Source organism: Gigantopelta aegis, chromosome 4 (genome assembly GCF_016097555.1).
Source record: "Gigantopelta aegis isolate Gae_Host chromosome 4, Gae_host_genome, whole genome shotgun sequence".
NCBI lineage: Eukaryota > Metazoa > Mollusca > Gastropoda > Neomphalida > Peltospiridae > Gigantopelta > Gigantopelta aegis.
Window position 1 is genome coordinate 74,964,787 of NC_054702.1, and position 20,617 is coordinate 74,985,403.

The window sequence follows — 20,617 nt, forward strand, 5'->3', positions numbered from 1 at the left end:
TTGCCGTTATACATGACGATAACAGAAGGTTCTGGTAGAGAAGGCCTAAGTTGTTGTGTCTTCAAACCATTTGATGAAATTTCATGATTCATCTCACCATGATAGTCTCCGTCTGTTTTTTTTAGCCTCAATGATCAATTCACAGCCATCTATCAATCCATATTTATCACAGCCAGCATGACAAATAATAAGTCTTTTTTCCCTGATTCCCAGTCACCGAACAGAGTTTAGGAACTCGATCAGCAGCGTCTGATTTCGGCAGGTGATTGGCGGTACTTGTGCCCGGGTGGATATGTCCCAGTGGTGGGATGTTGTATGGTTGACATTCACCCAGGTCTCATCTTGATACACTATTAAATTACACCTGTTCTCGTAAACTGGATATTTCATGGAGATAGGACAGGTCTCCTGTCTGATATATTGGCGTCCTCAAAAATCACTTTTCCGGTTGTAGACATAGGTTGGTATTTAAAATCGAGGTCATGGAGTGTTCTTCGTAAAGTTGATATGGATATGTTGATTCCACATTCCTCCCTTAAAGCCACGTTCATCTTATGTAATGTAGGTAATTCGCCCTCTCTATAAAATCTGTATACTCGTCGTCTAAATAACATCTTTATCAAATAAATCGATGAGTTTTCGGTCGCGTTTTTTAACAGTGATTTCTGTGCTTGGATTCGTAGAGCTTAGATTTTTCACAGTTCTTTTTACTGTTTAAAACCGAAACTTTAAGTGCAGCGGCAACTCGATCGACAATTCGATAAGAAGCATACCTAGGTCTACCGCGCTGATATTCATCTTCAAAATAATCGAAAACGTTCTTAATACACGATTTTACATCAACTGAAGTGTTTTTCGATTTACCCATATTTTTCCTCAAATAACAATAACAAGAATGTCGACTAATACATTTTCAATGAATTTATATACCCTACCTAACTTGTATTTTACGTGGTTTACACATTGCTACAATAGCACGTGCAGTCATATATCGAAATAATGATGTTATTGACCAAGCAATGCTATCGTATTTTGAACATTCAGGGGCTGTGTCTGCGGGATGAAAAAGTGGTTGAACCCATACGAGTCCGAACAATAGCCCTTTGGTTTTTCGCATTACAAATGTAACACCCAACCCCCAAACCCCCCCTAGCCCCCCTAGCACCACCCTAAATACTATATATATATATATATATATATATATATATATATATATATATATATATATAATATATAATTATGAGTTCCCAATTTAGAGGCAAATTAAATAACATTTTTATTATTATTTGATGTTGGTGGCCTTTGACATTTTATCCCCCCCCCCCCCCGGTCTTCTGGGTCTGGCCCTGCATTAAATGTATTTATAAATTTGGAAAGCACATTCCTGCGGTGTGTGAGGTGATTTGTGTTTATTACTGTGCTACACCTCAGTTGTGGTAGGTTAGGTATGGTATGGTAATATATAATTGATATAATAAAATAAAAATACATAATACATTAGCTAAATTTATTAAATATAATGCACCTACAAGAAAGGGTTACATGTTCTGTTTGTTTACATCTATGTTTAACGGAAAGATTAGACAATGCTGTTACACACTGCAAAACAATAATAACCTTGATTTAGTGAAACAAACTATAATGGCCTTCACGTAGCCTCAGATCCCAATGTTTCGATATGCAAATGACCTTTTTTATTTATAGGAGAAATAACGTGCATTCAAAAGACACAGAGATTTTTAAAAAGTGGAATTAAGTCAGCTTCGTGCATTTTATATGATGATTTGTATATAAAACCTGTCGGGGTTTGGGTTTGTTTTCATGTAAATGCAAAGAAAACAAATATCGAATAGGAAATAAACGTAACATTTGCAAAAAACTTTGGGTCTAAATAATTGAACAGGATAATAGTATGTGTATCCGGGCCTCTTCTATTTGTTATTTTTAACTTAGTGGTTATTTACTGTTTTGACACATAAAAATAAAATAATGGTTTAATATTTTAAATTCATCTAAAAGTTTTAACAAATCGCGATATATTTTTTCATCAGAATTATCGTCGTATTCAAATTCTTACCTCTTTTTTTTGTGTGTGTGGTTCATTCACTAATTCATTTATTCTTCAAAACAATCACGCCCACACTCCATACAAAGCCATAACCCGTAGCTCCGTGGGTGGACATGTCATTATTTCTCTTGGGTCATGGCATAACAACGGATCTACATGTTTTGTTCCATTTTTATTTTTATCTTTGGGGGACCGTCAAAATCGTCGTCCAAATTATTTGCAACTTTAAAACGACGACAATAAACTTATTTTCATTAGAAAATACTCCCACTAATTTTATCTAATATATATCACCAATTAACAAAATAAAGCCATATTGTTTTGTCTAACCCAGCGTGCTTGAACCTTAATTGGATATAGGCATAGGCACGTCATATACTTGTAAGTTGTTTACACGTTAGAAATAGACCACTGGCCGAATTATTTCCTGTCAGTATCTCACAGTCAGTCTGCCTTTCTTTCTAAGACAAAGACAGACAGACTGACATATACGCAGGTATATATATATATATATATATATATATATATATATATATATATATATATATATATATATATATGAAGAGTTTAGGCACAAAACGCGATATATCCATTTTTCATTTTCAGTAAAAATTACCTTTTTAATTGGCATATATTTTGATGAAAAAAAAACCCCGGGATTTACCCAATACAATTTCATAAGGATCAATCGCGTTTTGCAGCAAATCAGCAGGCCTACGATTAGCCCTTACTGACATACAATAATGGCTTTAACTAAAAAAAAGAAAGAAAATGGTTTACATCGCGTTTTGCGCCTGAACTCTTCATATATATATGAAGAGTTCTCTATGTTACACAGATAAATATAGATAGATAGACAGATAGATAGATAGATAGATAGATAGATATATAGATAGATATAGAGGTGGGTAGGTAGGTAGATAGGAAGGTAGATCCATGTACATGCATGATATATATATATATATATATATATATATATATATATATATATACATATATATACACATATATATATATATATATATATATATATATATATATATATATATATATATATATATATATTAAAGTCATAAAGTTGTATTATGTCCTAGGGTCATGTTTAGCACAGGGACAATCCTCTGTCTGCTGATTAACGTCGCCGTACTGGCCATTCTGGTTGGACGATTCGTGTTCCCTATTGACGATCAGACAGAAGACCTGATTGTAACCAAGTTTGAAGAATCTTACGACTACATTGTAGGCAAGTATTTTTAGCATCAGTTGGACGTCATAGTTTATATTTAAAATCATATTTATTTTACAAATATTAACAAAGTAAAACAAGATCTTGATACACTTATAAAATAGTAAAGCTTTTTTAAAAAAACTATTTGCATAAAAATTCTCCAAATAAAACAAGGTTTAATCATAATACAATGTCTGGTTATGAACTGAATAACAGGTTTTTAAAACCACAATAAACTGTATTTTAAATATAAACGCACATTAAACATTGTAAATGAAATGCAACAACTGACACTAAGCCAAACATTGATTAATATTTAATATTCGAAAATTCTATAAAATGTTTATGTTGTTGTTTTATATTCAGAACCGTTTAACGTTTTTCTTTTGGCCATCAGTTAGGATTCCCAGAAATAATATTGAATTTTATTACCGATACTTTCATCCGTATGGACTTGACACTCATTTTTGTATACCTTTAAAGTGAAATATTTTTTGTTTTGTTTTAGTACAGTACGCTAATACTATTAGGTATGAAACAAATTCATTAAAATTAATAATCTCAGTATTTACTTCCTTTCCCAGTCGGCTCGGGTTCTGCCGGGTCTGTTGTTGCCGCTCGTCTGTCGGAAGATCGTGACGTCACAGTTCTTGTTTTAGAAGCGGGACCGGACGACAGGGATAAAATTCACTTCACCATGCCATCTGAGACAGCCAGGTCCCAACACACCAAGTTAGACTGGGAGTATTACACTGAACCCCAGCAGTATGCTTGCGGTGCTTTAAAGGACAGGGTATTTAACGATTTATATTTAAACATACAATTGTTCTCTTCCAGATTGCAGCGAAAATCTTACTACTACCCCTTTTCGTACCCTATATTCGACACACTTGCTGACGCAGTCAGATCATGTACCTAGGAAGGGCGTGCTTTAAACAGCTAACTCTGATTAGCATGTTAAATATATACCTGTATAGCGTTCCCATTGGACTATTTCTCATTTCAGCCAATGCACCATGACTGGTATAAGAAAAGGCCGTGGTATATATCAAATATCCTGTCTGATGGAGGGCACTTATAGAAGATCCCATGCTACCAATGGAAAAAGATAGCGAGTTTGGTCTCACTACACAGATCACTTCCGGGTGAGAGTTAATTCATCACGGTCCACTATAGTTCCTAACTGTGACACATGTTATGGTTCACATATTCACTTCTAGGAAATGGTGAAGAATTAAAACACTATGTATGTTTAATGGCAAGCCTTCTGGCTGTATTTTGCCCATGTTATTTTGTAATATTGTGCATCGACCTTTTGGAACATGAGTATATAGCGCAAGTGACAGCCGGAGTGAATCGGTTAATGAACCAACTGTTCGGACCGGTACTACTGCCAGATGCGGTCGTATAGCAAAAAACGGAGACGGAAATGTTCTCAATTTTGGAGTGAAAATAAATGCTTATATAATGTATGTTCGCAATGGTGTATGTTGTTAGTGCCAACGAGAACCCGTTGTATGGGCAATCTTCGCTTGAAGTTGGGCAGTTTAACATGGGTTTCAATGGCAGATGACATCTGTGTAGTGTGACCTTTCCTCTCAAAAACTATATGTCAGAATTACCAAATGTTTGACATCCAATAGTGATGTCATTAAAGAAAACAAACTTTAACTTAACTCTTGTCTTTATTTCAGGACCGTAGTGGGTTGGGGCACTATCTAAATGGAGGGGGCACAAACTAGATTTGTAGCTTTATTTATATAATGTAAGACAAAATAACGTTCATTTTCGTCCTCACGTGGCACAGCCTCAAAAGCCTCCCTCGTCCCTGGTTTCCACAGGCCTGTATCTTTAGCATACTAGCACCATTCTGTAGCAGCACGTTGACCGCGTTTGGTTTAAGTCGCTGTAAACATGTAACATTCTACCATTTCTTCTCCGTTTCTATTGTTAGTCATAATGAAGACTATTGCTGGTGTTTTGTTATATCTGTGTGACACCGTTACAATACTTTATAAATACAGTGCCTGATAGTCGTGAATTAGATTTGTTATATATTAATCAATGTATTTTGATGACACCATGTCTTACGTTAATTCAGCGAGGATACATACCAAGGGGTCGAGTTGTAGGCGGAAGTAGTCAGCTGATCTTCATGGCGCATGTGCGTGGTAGCAGATTTGACTTTGACAAGTGGGCAGCGAACGGCTGCGATGGCTGGAGCTATGAAGACGTTCTGCCATATTTCAAGAAATATGAGGACATGACTGATGAAGAACTGGCAAAATCTGGTATTTGGATTAAATTTCGAGCAACTAAAGATCTAAGTGTCTCTATTAAACAATAGATGTAAAATTAGTGTTTAGAGTTAAAACACAATATATCTATTGACACAGATAAAGTAGATATAAAATGGGTTCACGTGTAGGACTTAAGGGCAAAATAATACACTGTTGATGTTTATTTGTAATTGTCATCCTCATAATAACTGATAATTCAGTGTCTTTGTTTACGTAATTGCAAAGCTCGCCGATTCAGGAAAGATAATAGTTTAATTTATAACCATCTGTAGTCTCACATCGTATGTGTCTGGCCCGTGTCACTATGTGGATCACAACTCGCGTGGACATATCGATCGGACTTTAAACTTTTAGATCTGCGTTCAAAATTTTATGTCGAAATTACTTTTTTGTTTTTAAATATTATTAAATAGTCCGATCCTCTCTTCTTTCTCTTATTTAATTTTGGACTGTCCTTCTAAAATGCTCCAAATTATATAAATATTCGGCCGAGCAGTCAATTCTTTTTATTTTTGGCTTGTAACCTTTATTTTTTTTTTTTATTTATTCTATTAACTTTTTTACTAATTGCTATTTTCAAAATTCTGCCCATTTTCAACCCCCCCCCCCCCCCCCCCATCCCGAGTCAGGCCACCGATCTTATCGGAGGTCGGACTCGGGATGGGCGTGTTCGAAACCCTAGTGGTATATGGGCACGTTAAACTAGTTATCATCATCATCATCAACAACTCGGGAGTACGTGCCTTTAAACAGTTTCTATTCTGAAGTCTTCGCATTTTTGTATGAGTTTTCCTTTTTGACAGCATCTTGGAACACAGTTTTCTCTTCATTTATTAATCACAAATGCGAACATTTAAAAATGGTCATATAAAAATGGTTTGAATACACTTCAACCATTTAGCACGTCCATACAACTCCCAAAAGTCTAAGCAAGCTTAACAAGTTCCATGGAAAAAACATTTACCCAAGACGTAGAATTTACAACATGTGCAGATTATAGAAATTTGGAATACAAATAGGGAATATTATTAGATTCAGTTCACATTTAATGTTTACGGTACTTTATATGCGTCACTTCTTCATTAAGTACAAGTAGTCAGAAATGAAGTTGTTGTTTGGTGTTTCCTTTCTAGAGTATCACAGCAGTAGCGGTCCAATAAAGATTAGTAAAGTTGCTTCCACTCCACTGTCTGATCTTTTCCTCAGAGCAGCCAAAGAGGCTGGGTACAACGAAACGGATCATAATGGTGAAATGCAGGAAGGTGATAATCGAACGTCCTTACATTACTTGTATTAGTCGATCCCCATCAGATGAATTCTACGATTAATACAATTTGTCTGAACAACAAACACGTGTTTAATAGTGACCCTGCGACTCATCGCACATCACCACTGACCTACGTCGTGTCCTGTTGCTATAAGGTTGAGGGTGGGCGAAGCTGAGTATAAGCTATATCTACTAAATACGATGCAGCACTGACCAAAATGATTGCTGAGGCATTTGCATATTTATTATTTATGAAGTGACATACTTGGCAGCTGTGGTGGCAGTACTCATGACGGGTGCCACTGGTAGGGCAGGATCTGCTAAACTTTCGCGAACACCTGATATCATCACTGTTGTGACTGATTCGTGATTGCATGTCATCGCAGCTGTATTTGCTCTAATGGGCTCTGCCCTGTGCTAGTTTTGATTTAGAAAACTAGTCTGGGAGTAGCAATCCTCTGTGTGGCAGTGCAAGAGGGATGATATTCCCAGTAAAACATCTCCTCTGCAGTGGCTTTCCTCCTAAATGAGTCACTAGATACACATTCATGGAATCGACCACTATTTTGCTAAATGCCCATTCGACTCTGCATTGTGCAGAGATACGGGCCTGATTATGTATTCCGCTACAGACTCGGCATTTCCGCCATTCCAACCAGTGTCCAATGACTAACCAGTACAGCAAAAGCCGTGTCATGTAATGCGATGGCTCTCCGTCTCTCTCTCTCTCTCTCTCTCTCTCTCTCTCTCTCTCTCTCTCTCTCTCTCTCTCTCTCTCTCTCTCTCTCTCTCTCTAAAGATAAATGGTATCTAAATGTCACACGTGTAGTATTCTCTATTTAGTTTGTTATTTTTTCGTTTATTACGTAGGTTTCAGGAGGCAGTAGTGTGTGCTCGGTGATGGTGTCAGATCAAGTACTTCCCGGGGATTCTTGTGGCCCGCAGCAAGAGAACGAACCAATCTTCATGTTACTACCGACGGCCATGTGACCAAGGTAATCTGTTCTTAATTCCCAGATGAAGAGGCATTTTTTATCCGAGAACGTGGACACGCTTTGTTTTGGTGATCACAAATGCCAAACTACATTAAAATGGGTGTATTCTGTGCTGATCCGAAACATTTTGTTTTCTTTCTATATCATGTCCAGTAAAGCATTACTTATTATAAAGTGCATGCTTGTCAAGGTGGGGGTTTGGGTAATGTTCACTGAAGACTTAGTTGAACGTTTCATTTCTGTTTCTTTATCATCAATTTGTAAATTTTAGAAAAGTTTGATATCCAAAACTATTAAATTATTTTATGCAATGCTGGCTTAAACCCAAATTACCAATCAGTAATACATTACTGTGAGACTCTAAAGTTATATTATTTTCTTTTTCAAACAAATTTGTAGATTATAATAGAAAAGAAAAGAGCAATTGGTGTGGAGGTTGTAAAGAATGGTCGTTTATATAGAGTATTATCCAAAAGGGAGGTAATTCTGTCAGCAGGAGTAATTGGTTCAGCATAACTACTGATGCTTTCTGGAATAGGACACAAAAGTCACCTCGACGACTTGAAGGTATATTAATTAGAATTACAATGTATAAAGTAAAGTCGTTTTATTTCAAAACACCACTAGATCACATTAATTAATCATCGGATTTTCAGACGCTTGTGCAAGGGGAGGGTTTCGGGACTCAAGTAAATTTTATTTTTTCTTAATGTATTTTCCGGGGGAGCATGACTCGGCCACACTATAATCTTCGGTCGCCGCAGTTTAGACCCCCTCCTTGCTACAATTCCTGCACAAACGCCTGCTATTGGATAACATATATTTGGTAATTGTGGAATATAGTTTTTAGAAAAAAAACCGCTGCATTTTTCTATTAGCAACAAGGGATCTTTTTTATGCACTTTACCACAAACACAGACAAGTAGATCCAGCCCATGTTAGTAATACGGTTTATATGTCAGCCAAGCAGTGTTGAATTTAAAAAATAACAAACGTAATGTTTTATTAAGTACATTTTGTTTAAATTATTTTCATAATACAAATGTACTTATATACACTGATGGTAAGAAATAAAGGAACATAAATAGTAACAGCGAATACTGACTGCAATGAAAACCCTGATCCACAGTATCAGGAAATTAACCGTGTTCCTGGCAGTACACCGCAGAGTACTGACATTAAATTCGGCATTACATGGCTTATTTTATAAAGACTAAACTAACTAAATTGTGGTCTCAAATAAAACATGTTCTCTTATTTCATTACCTGCTTTCCTTTCTTTCCTTTAAATGTAATTTAATTTTATCCTGTTCTAACATGATGTCGTATCTTCTTGAGGTTCTTTTGCTGATCAAATGCACATCCTTGTCCTAATGTTTCCACAGAGCGGGACGTAGCTCAGTGGTAAAGAGATCCATGATGCGCGGTCGGTCTAGGATCGATCCCTGTCGGTGGGCCTAGTGGGCCATTTCTTGTTATAGCCAGTGCACCATAACTTGTGTATCAAAATCCGTGGCATGTGCTATCATGTCTGCATTTAAATGATCCCCTGTTAATAATGGAAAAATGTAGCAGGTTTCCTTTCTAAGACTATATTTCAGAATTACCAAATGTTTAATGTGCAATAGCTGATGATTAACACATCAATGTTCTCTAGTGGTGTCGTTAAACAAAACAAATTTGAACTTTTTAACTAAATCTTACAACACAACTAATAGGTCCTCGACTGCTTAGTTAATCCCAACCGCCATCAATAAACACAAATATCTCTTAATGTACTGTTCTTTAATTGAAAGTACATGTCTTAAAACATAAAAAGAGCATTCATTCACAAGTATCTAATATCAGGAATTATGGTACATTGCATGAAGTGTAACAGCTAGGAATATTCTTAAGTACAGATACACTATTGAGCATTGCTGTAATGGATGCTCCATAAAATAGTGACACTAGTGTCATTGTAAGGTGGAGATATATATAGTTATACGTTTATTTTTTTTGTTAGGACATTTGGTTTTGTATAAGGTGTCATTAAAACGACAATCGACTGGATTGTAATATAATATTGTTATTGCCGTGGTGAGATTCCAGTGGTTGCCGACCTGCCTGTTGGAGACAATCTACAGGACCACCCCGCCACCATACTCCGAGTGTTGATAGACGAACCCCTGTCGATCAATGGTGACAAACTAACCAGCACGTGGACTCAGTGGATGTACAGTCTCTTTAAAACTGGTAAGTAGTCGACTCTATATATAATACGAGGATTAGATAAAACAAGTTCGTAGAATTATAGATGCCATAGCTTGGCACACCATCTTATGTTTCAGGAACTATATTCTTATTTAAGATAATATTGTTGTGATTAATTATCTATTACGTTTTCGAACCAAACTTCAGTTCCCATGACATTGTTTGCTATAGAGTAAAGTAAGTGATCTGTTAATCAAGTAACCCTTTCCACCCTGATTTAACATCGAAATAACCAAATTATCATGGTTGCTTTTTGGTCTTGTCAAAATGGAGAGAAACATTTGAGGTGAGAAAAAAAGTGACGCTTTTTAACCTGCTGGTAAAATGACTCTCCTGAGTTTGAAGCCATTGTTAGATGTTTCTGATTAATAGAGCTTGTTTGGCGACTTGAATGACATGTTAAATAGACTTTTCTTGTTTAGAATACCAGTGTTTGTATATCCAGTGTGTTGGCGGTCGTGTGGTAATATTTGTAGCAGTCGTTTTTCATTTCACTTCGTAATGTTTTTGTTTTTTCGTACGTACGAAATTATTAGCAGGTAAAATCCAGTTTAGGCGACTACAAATATTAGGATGATAACAAATACCGGCCTCGGTAGCGCAGTGGTTAAGCCATCGGACTACAGGCTGGTAGGTACAGGGTTCGTAGCCCGGTACCGGCTCCAACCGGTGAGTTGTTAAGGGCTCCAATGGGTAGGTGTAAGACCACTACACCCTCTTCTCTCTCACTAACCACTAACCAACTAACAACTAACCCACTGTCCTGGATAGACAGCCCAGATAGCTGAGGTGTGTGCCCAGGACAGCGTGCTTGAACCTTAATAGGATATAAGCACGAAAATAAGTTGAAATGAAAATGATAACAAACACCTTGTTTATACAGACACTCACTGATATTCTCTTTAATATACTATTTTAGTCATCAAAAAAGGTTCTATATGCCGTAAACATGTTACAATGGCAGCCAACTCAGGCCATTCCAAACACCGAGCAGGTATTTAAGCGTAGGGGCGGATCCAGGCTTTGATCAACGAGAAGGGCCTTCTATGCTTTTGACCTTGTTGGAAATTCCTCATCATACTAAAAAAAATAAAGCTGCAAATCCCGTTAAAATCGCATCTGGGCCTAACGGTTAATGCTAGTAACTTCACTCTCAGGTAAAATGTAAGTCTTCTTTTATAATACAAATAGTTTATAATCGACGATTTGAAAATTTTAATTGTGGTGACCTCATTTCTTACTTAGTAAACATGCTGGTCTCTTCATATTTAGGATACAAGACAACACCGGGTACACTCGAGTTCTCCGAATATGTTAGAACACAAAATGATCTTGAATACGGAAATCCTGACGTGCAGTTAGAAATGCTTGTGAGCATTCCAGACGCAGAGTTTATACAGCGTTTGATTAATTTAGACCCAAAGGTACGTGCGTAACTAATTAATACTACTGTCACTGTACTGCAATGCTACAAATTTGCATTAATTAACGACTCAGTGGTGTTCTGAAATCTGTTTTCAATATCAGGACGTTTCTCAACCATCATTTATAGATAGTCGATATCCTGTTGGTACTTTTCACTTGCGTTTTCCTGAAATGTCCCAGATATATATAATTGCAGTGGGAGGGTTTTGATTTTGTTTGTTTTTGTTTTTGTTTTTGTATGTTTTGGATTTTTTCTTTGTTTTTTAAATTATTATTATTATTATTATTATTTGATGGGTATTGGTGGGGGTGGACTGACATTTTTATGTTCTGTAAAATGAAAAAACAATCTGCAGTTCAACCAATCGGATTGCGGTCACGTATTTAAGTAGAAACAAATTTTTATTTGGCATTAAACTATGGTATAAGATATGGTTAATATTTGACACAAGATCTATATAATTATTATCAAATACATGTACCGTTAACCAGTCTGATAGCCTTACAAATAGCAGGCATTTTATTACTAAACAATTATAACAGTACATGTAATGTTCGCTAATAGTGTTAATCAGCGTACAACGTGTAACTGCAGATTTCTGAGGAAATCAAATGGGAGGCAACCGAAGGGTTTCTTATCGTTCCTGGCTGTCAACGTCCTCAGAGTTCAGGCACTGTTCGTCTTAGAAGTGCCAACTCATTTGAATACCCAGTCATACAACCTAACTACTTACACGCCACAGAAGATATGATGGCCGTTTATAGAGATAAAGCATACCAACTAAGCAGGGTTCCGTTGCCATTAGTTTCAAAAGGAATGTAACGTGGCATAATATTTTATCCATGATAATGTGCTCACACAATTCGCCTTTCTGATATGTTGTGTTTTATGGATTAACTGTATGGGTTTTTGTTGTTATTTTCGTTTCATTATCTAGACCATTTATCGCTATCAACAGTCTTATACTTGAGGTACCCAAACTGACTCTTGACATAATCGTTTGAGGTGCAACAAATTGCAGGATTCGACACCCTCGATAGTTGTTTTTATTTCCCATCCTAACCTGGGTCAATGCATATAAAAGATCCCATGTTGCCTTTCAATAGTATCCTCCCTCCCTCCCTCCCTCTCTCTCTCTCTCTCTCTCTCTCTCTCTCTCTCTCTCTCTCTCTCTCTCTCTCTCTCTCTCTCTTAGTAGATAACCGTATTTTAAAATGTGCCGAGGAGTCGTTTACCAATTATTTCATTATTTTCCCTTTTTGCCATGCCTGTTATTTTAGGTAGCATGTAAAATTCGTTAGCACGTTAAACACACAACAATTACCAACATATTGGTGAGTCATTGAACAAATATTCCTAAGTTAGTTATATAACAGACTAATAATGTATTTTCATATACACCTTATCGATATAAAGAGCTGCCTATTATATCAACCTCTTTCCACTGCGATGGTACAAAAATGCAATACTATTAATTCCTAATACTTGTTTGATGTTTGCACTGTAATTACCTCACGGGAAATGTAGCAAATATTGACGCAATATGTTTTAACTGGTGCACACATGTACATGTACCTCCTACTCATCCCCACTCTCCACCACTCAGAAAGCCATCAAAATGTGTCAAAATCGTGTACAAGAAGAGATTTATCACCGTTTCGTTGAAAGCAATATTTGCCATTGATTTACTGGACACTTACTAGCACTATCTGTCCTGTGTAGTTGAAAATGAACACTCGTATCCTGACTCGATTTGCAGCCTCACTTCTTCATTACCTGTCTGTCAACACACAGCAACAGACTTGTCCCTGGAATAGATGTCCATGGGAATTTCATATATGACAGCATGTTTGATACTGAAGATACATATAATATGTATAGTATATGTTTTAATTGGAGTGAACACAACCAAGTGATGATCTTGTTTCTTTAGCAATCATTTTTCAAAAATGGCTGCCAAAATATATCGTTCTGAACATCTAGTAAACCAGAGGATACAAAACGGCACATTGTTTTTTTTACAATATTCAATCTTCTTTCGTTGATGTCTTAATTACCAGCTATTTACTGAGCATAAAAAGAACCCCAATGTTTTAATTATGTTTGGAAAAATTCATTTAAAACAAAGTTTCAAACAAAATTAATTGCAATTTTTAAACAATTACCAAACAGTATGAAGAACTTGAAGAATGTTCTTCATCTGGTCTGTGTGATGGTGATGACAACTTTAACGTAGGTTTTCATTTTTATTTTATTTTAGTGGGTTGTTTTATTTCTCTTTCAGGAATTAGATTATTTCAAAAGCTGCTGAAGACTGATGCCCTGAAAAAGATTGGAGCAAGACTTCATTCAACGCCTATGCCACTTTGTACCCAACACCATTATGACTCTGATGAGTACTGGCAGTGTTGTGTGAGGTCATTGACCTTTGGTACCTTCCATCAATGCTGTACGTGCAAAATGGGTGCACTGAATGACCCCACAACTGTGGTTAACCCACATCTACGGTAGGTCTTTCGCACCTAGTATGTTATTTGTTATCACCAGATGGGGTAACTCTTTTTGTGTTTATTTCATACTTTATTGGAAAGAGTTAAGTATACGGTTTCCTCTTTTTCTCTCCAGCGTCCAAATGTCGAAATAACCATAATTATGTTAGACACCAAGTAGTCGTAGTTTAAAATATGTGAAGATGTCGTTAAACAAATATTTCTGGCTTATTTTATCTATTTTCGTTTTCGTACTGCTGAGTGCTGATGCAGTTTCCACTCTTGTCTAAACGAATACCTCCTCTTGTATCATAACTGCGTTTACAGTGTCGTTTTAAATGCTTATTCCAGTGCCTAAATATTATGCATTGCTTACGCTTATCGTTTTGTGATTTGAATTCACATATTAAACTATTGATTAAATTCGTAATTTGGGCTTGCAATATTTTTTATACACTTCTTATTCTTTATTTGCATTAACATCTTAAAATGTTTATTGCATTTTTACTTTCGCTTTGTATCCAGATTTACAGGGAATGAAATATAAATGTAGATTTCTAAAACATATTTCTAGCGTCAAGGATTACGAATTGTTCTGTTTTAGAGTGAAGGGGATCGACGGACTAAGAGTAGCAGACGCTTCCATCATGCCGTTCATCGTATCAGCTAACACCAACGCAGCCAGCATCATGATTGGAGAATAAGCTGCTGATATTATAAAAGGAAACAAATAATGCATATTCTAAGAATTTCTGGTTAATTCACCTGGTGCTTTTAACATTTCGAAATAGGCCAATTGGTTGTTGAAACTGTTGTTTTATTTTTGGCAGCTGAAATGTTCCTGTTTATGACTAATATAATTAATTAAATGGACTACAGTTTCATCCAGACAATGGAAGCGATATGGCAAAATACCATGATTAACAAATTGGTTAACAGTGTGATCCGTTACATAGTTAATAATTAGAAATATGATCTGTTACATAGTTAATAATTAGAAATATATTTGATGTGTAGGAACTCACATTTTAATAATGATATTATAAGCAGAAAAGTTTAATTATAAACGTTTAAACTTGAGAGAGTGGCTAGCAAAAAGATGAACGCTTTATGAGCTTGTGCAAGTGTTATTAAATATAAACGTAATATTGTATACTTACCTCCCATTACCTGTTTGTATTTTTCATATTTAAGTCATTGTGTTGAAATAAACATTCTAAGCAATGTTGGGTATTATTACATTTATTTATTTATATCTCTATCTCGTGTTTTATTGTAATAAACCTTTTCACTGATATTGTATACCATGTTGTATAGTGTATACGCTTTGGACTGGCTAGGTTTAGTACTCTGCCGTAACACCTTTTAAATTTATTTTCGTACTTACATACTAGTATATACAGACAGACAGACAGACAGTTTATAACAGTCTAACCACGTTATAACAGATTAAATATGCAGCATTTACATACAATCAATATAAATACTAAAATTGTAACAAGCCACTCTATACTGAGTTATGACAGACTATTCGATAAAAAACCCAGAGTACAATTAAAATTGCAATTGTAGCACAAATAAAACAATAGGCTATATACATTTTAATATTAAACATGAATCGTCTACCTGCTAAGATACATATATCGGAACAGAACAAGATAAACATACATTATGTATGTCGGTGCAGTTATCATAAATGTTAATGTTTCAAGATTACATCAGCATTTAATGGGTCCTGCTTTATAAATATCTTTTTAAAAAAACCCACATATCTAATTTATTGCCCCAGACCCTCGTTCTTTCGTGTGGCTGTATTAATGCCTTTCTCCAATGTTGACATTTCACCCAGGTCTTTCTCCTCCTCTTTCTTAACAACACATTTTATTACACTTGCTCTTGCGTTATTTGGGATGGACTTTCTTAATCTGAGAAAGAAACACGTGGCTGTATTAGGTATAGCATCATCAATAAAAGAAAATCCGCAGATATCTGCTCCATAGTGTTGTAGAGCTTAATATATGGATTGTATGGTATTGCATTCCTTCAAGACATTTATATTTTGAAATTAAAAGACCAAGTGCTCTGCTGGCGGAATAAGGAAGGAAGGAAGGAAATGTTTTATTTAACGACACACTCAACACATTGTATTTACGGTTATATGGCGTCGGGCATATGGTTAAGGACCACACAGATATTGAGATAGGAAACCCGCTGTCGCCACTTCATGGGCTACTTTTTTTGATTAGCAGCATGGGATCTTTTATATGCATCATTCCACAGACAGGATAACACATACCACGGACTTTGATATACCAGTCGTGGTGCATTGGCTGGAGCGAGAAATAACCCAATGGGCCCACTAACGGGGATCAACCCCAAACCCACCGCGCATCAAGCGAACGCTTTACCACTGGGCTACGTCCCGCCCCCTGGCGCAATGGGCTATAGACTTAGCTCACACGGCTGTAGTTTAAATGATCACTTAACATGCAAAATTACTGACCGTCTTTACAACTGATGGATTCCGGATGTGTATCATATCAGAAGTTTTAAGATTGACGGTTCATCTTGTGTGTACAACACCAGGTAATCAGACAGACATTCATGATACCACGATTCTGTTAAAAGTATAAGGTCATCAGCGTAAGCCAATATACTAACAGCAAAATCATCAATTCGAAACATACATCAAGTTCAGAAATTGCAACAACTGAGTAAACAAAGAAGAGGTTAAATAAATAAATAAGGCAGATAGTTGAACGTTTGTTTTGTTTAACGACACCACTAGAACACATTGATTTATTAATCATCGGCTATTGGATGTCAAACATTTGGTAATTTTGACATATAGTCCTAAAGAGGAAACCCGCTACCTTTTTCTATTAGCAGCAAGGGATCTTTTATATGCACCATCCCATAGACAGGCCTTTGATATACCAGTCGTGGTGCACTGGCTGGAACGAGAAATAGCCTAATGGGCCCACCGACGAGGATCAATCCTAGACCGACCGCGCACCAAGCGAACGCTTTACCACTGGGCTACGTCCCGCCCCAAGGCAGATAGCAAACATCCCAAGTAATATTCATTCACGCTGTTCTAAGCACACCCTCGGCTATCTGGATTGATGAAACCAATTAGAAGGACATGATATCGCAGTTTGTTAATATTAGAGTATATAATACATAATATTCATTGTTCAGTTATAGGGCTCGCCTGAGGTGCTTGCGTCGCAGGGTCGAATCACTTCTGTGGATCCATTCAACTGATTGGGTTTTTTCTCGTTCCAACCAGTGCACTACAACTGGTCAAAGGCCGTGGTATGTGTTTTCCTGTCTGCGGGTTTCCTCCGATGACTAAGTGTCATACTTACCAAATGTATGACATCCAATAGCCGATGATTAGTCAATGTGCTCTAGTGGTCAGACAAACTTTAACTTTATTCAATTACGAACAATAACTCGAATAAGTCTCAGTTTAGTTAGTTGGGTTAGGTTACTCCCCTTGAACTACTTTTCAAAATGCTTACTGTCTTGTGTAGTATCTTTTTATTACTTTTGTTAACTGAATGTCATTTCCGTAGGATGGGGTGAGGTTTTATGAAGAAACGCTCTGTCTTTATTAACATCATATACATTTGTTCCAATTTAAGGTTTGAGATGCGCATGGTCACCACTTGAACTGCACCCAAATGCGAAAACAAAATAATCATATATATATATATATACACTAGTATTTTGAGGGATCCAAAATGAGCCTACATAAAGCGGTCGAAACCAATCTTTTTATTGCTCCGATCGATAAAATCACAGAATTCCTTATTTTCAAGGCCCATCCTAAGGACACGAATGTCTGGCGGACTGCTAAAGGTTTTGGCACCTGTTGATTACTTGCAGCTCTAAATTTGCTCGTGTCTGAAAACCTGTAAAGGTCTGTATATAATAATTATAGTTTGCAGTGAGGCGTGAAACGGTAGCATAACAGAAATTGTTGTACAATAGTTATTTACAGTGACAAGATTAAACAAATATAATTCAAAATAGCTATATATACATTTTAAAAATGACATTCAAATATAGCAGAGATATTTTTTATAAGTCAGTACTTTTAAAAGTATCAAATGATATTGAAGATGTTTATCTATGGTTTATTGAATTTACTTGTAATTTTGGAAATTAATTTTGATATTTTACGGAGGGTGCTTATGCTATTACAATTAAACACTTCTTTAAATTTAAGTGTGCTAGGTTATTTTTTATAATAATATGGCTGTTCACGAGGAAGCCAGCCTATGGAACAAATGAACGAACACGTCAATGGAGATGATGGCGTCATTGAATCCCGATAATCCCTCCATTTTGGTTAATTGGATAACATCAGTGCCCCAGTTTGATAAAAGCGTTTAGACTTAGTTTATTGCTAGATGATAGCAAGCTTTCAAATGTCTGGTTTAGTGCTGCATAGAAAGTAACTGAAATGTAATTTCCCAAAACTGTAGATATTGCTATATAACTGACAACTAAACATCTTGACGCACATCCGGCATGTAACCAACACACGTCAATTTCTTATATTGATGTCAGTCTTAAGCTGAATGTTTTGTTGCTGTTTGAAAAGTACACGTAATAGTTGCTCAAGAATTAATTACTCTTAATTCCCAGTTAAATATATTTAATATTAAAAAAGACCGATAGCCTAATTTATGGAATCCAGTAAGGGCTATCCATAAACATAGGCGTATGGGCTTCCATTTTTTGTAAGGGAGCAGGCTGACGTGTGCCCGAATTAAACGAAAATGCCCGAATCTGGATAACAACATTTATTCGTATTAGCAAACGAACCACTAAACCTTTTTACATTAATTACAACTAATAGTGTGGGCAGAATGATGGAAATAAATGGTGAAAATATTTCAGGCCAGCTCATTTTAGTTGAATATTTCTATCGTGTTTGCCCGAATTTGAGGATTTGCTCCAGCACTGGGTGTGTGTCTCCCACCTCCGCCTCCCTGTCTCGTACTATCGTGTCCACAAACAGTCTCATATTCATTACTGCCTCATAGTATGTTAAGAAGTCAACTTACCATTTTGTAAAATCAACTTAAAAGATCTTGCAAATTACTATTGCGATCTTGAAAATTCAACTTAGCAATTTTCAAATTCTAAATGCAATTTATGAAATAAGTTGAACATTTAAATTAAAATCTTGAAAAGCCAATTTGACAAGATCTTCCATATTTGTGCAGTAATTAATCCCAAATAATCTTTGCCTATATACTGGATGTTGTTGTAAGTGTCCAAATATTTTCGGAACATTTTAATAGCTAAAGTTTTATCTAGCCGTATCCTTAGAACATATTCGATCTAAACTTTGAAGGGCATATAAAATCCAGTATTTAACATATGAAAAATTAAAGTTTGTTTTGTTTAACGACACCACTAGAGCACATTGATAAATTAATCATCGGCTATTTGATGTCAAACATTTGGTAATTCTGACACGTGGTCATCAGAGGAAACTCGCTACATTTTTCCTAATGCAGAAAGGGATCTTTTACATGCACTTTCCCACAGACAGGAAAGCACATACCACGATCTTTGACTAGTTGTGGTGCACTGGTTAGAACTAGAAAACCCCCCAATGAGTTGAATGGGTCCACAGAGGTGGTTCGATCCTGCGATGCAAGCACCTCAAACGAGCACTCAACCGACTGAGCTAAATCCGGCCCCATAACATGTGAAGGTAACTAATATATTTTATTGAGCGACTGTTTCTAGCTAATATTGTTAACATACATATAAAGCATGTTAGTATACTTTGTCATACAGGGCGGGGCGTAACCCAGTGTTAAAACGTTTGCTTGATGCGCGGTCGGTTTGGGATCGATCCCCGTCGGTGGGCCTATTTGGCTATTTCTCTTTCTAGCTAGTGCACCACGACTGAAATATCAAAGGCCGTGGTATGTGCTACCCTATCTGTGGGATAGTGCATATAAAAGATCCCTTGCTACTAATGGAAAACATGTAGCGGGTATATCAAAGGCCTGTCTATGGGATGGTGCATATAAAAGATCCCTTGCTGCTAATAGAAAAAGGTAGCGGGTTTACTCTCTAAGACTATATGTAAAAATTACCAAGTGTTTGACATCCAATAACCGATGATTAATAAACGAATCTTTAACACTCTGTCCCTCTGTAGCGTTGTTGAATGGCTATGAGAATAAAACTCCATGTTATAACACCAGTGTAATACCTCGTGTCATAATTATTACTGCCTGACATCCCAACACATAATGACTTGGCAAGCAACCGAGAAGCTTGGTACCATCAGAACAGTTTTATGAATGTGACTGAGATAGAGAGCAGTTTAGCAACCAAATAGGCTTAGCAAGGTTTTAAGAAATTGGGGTCCACGTTCCCCTATGCTTGCAACCAATGCATCTTGAATACCAATAGACCTCTTTCACTTTCCCATTGCGCACGTGCGCGAAGAGTACCGTCCCTTGCCGAATTGGACGGTATCGAGGCTATATACAAACTGAGGGGCATGATCGACAGTTGTCATGAGTGTCGTGAGTAGCTGTGAATCTGTAA

The 20,617-nt window shown here is 36.4% G+C and overlaps 2 protein-coding genes across 2 annotated transcripts; both read left to right on the forward strand.

Annotated features, from left to right (window-relative positions):
* The first annotated feature begins 3,166 nt into the window (after window positions 1–3,166).
* On the forward strand, window positions 3,167–7,853 carry LOC121369988 (glucose dehydrogenase [FAD, quinone]-like). Its single transcript, XM_041495071.1, has 5 exons — window positions 3,167–3,311; window positions 3,881–4,089; window positions 5,398–5,587; window positions 6,730–6,858; window positions 7,741–7,853. The coding sequence occupies exons 1-5, from the start codon at window positions 3,167–3,169 to the stop codon at window positions 7,851–7,853; spliced, it is 786 nt and encodes a 261-aa protein (XP_041351005.1).
* Window positions 3,886–15,238, forward strand: LOC121371089 (glucose dehydrogenase [FAD, quinone]-like). The gene is made up of 10 exons (XM_041496727.1): window positions 3,886–4,441; window positions 5,398–5,587; window positions 6,730–6,858; window positions 7,734–7,858; window positions 8,258–8,425; window positions 9,943–10,093; window positions 11,384–11,535; window positions 12,132–12,303; window positions 13,822–14,044; window positions 14,631–15,238. Exons 5-10 carry the CDS (start codon window positions 8,381–8,383, stop codon window positions 14,728–14,730), a joined length of 843 nt encoding a protein of 280 aa, XP_041352661.1. The 5' UTR covers window positions 3,886–4,441; window positions 5,398–5,587; window positions 6,730–6,858; window positions 7,734–7,858; window positions 8,258–8,380; the 3' UTR covers window positions 14,731–15,238.
* The last annotated feature ends 5,379 nt before the right edge of the window (window positions 15,239–20,617 follow it).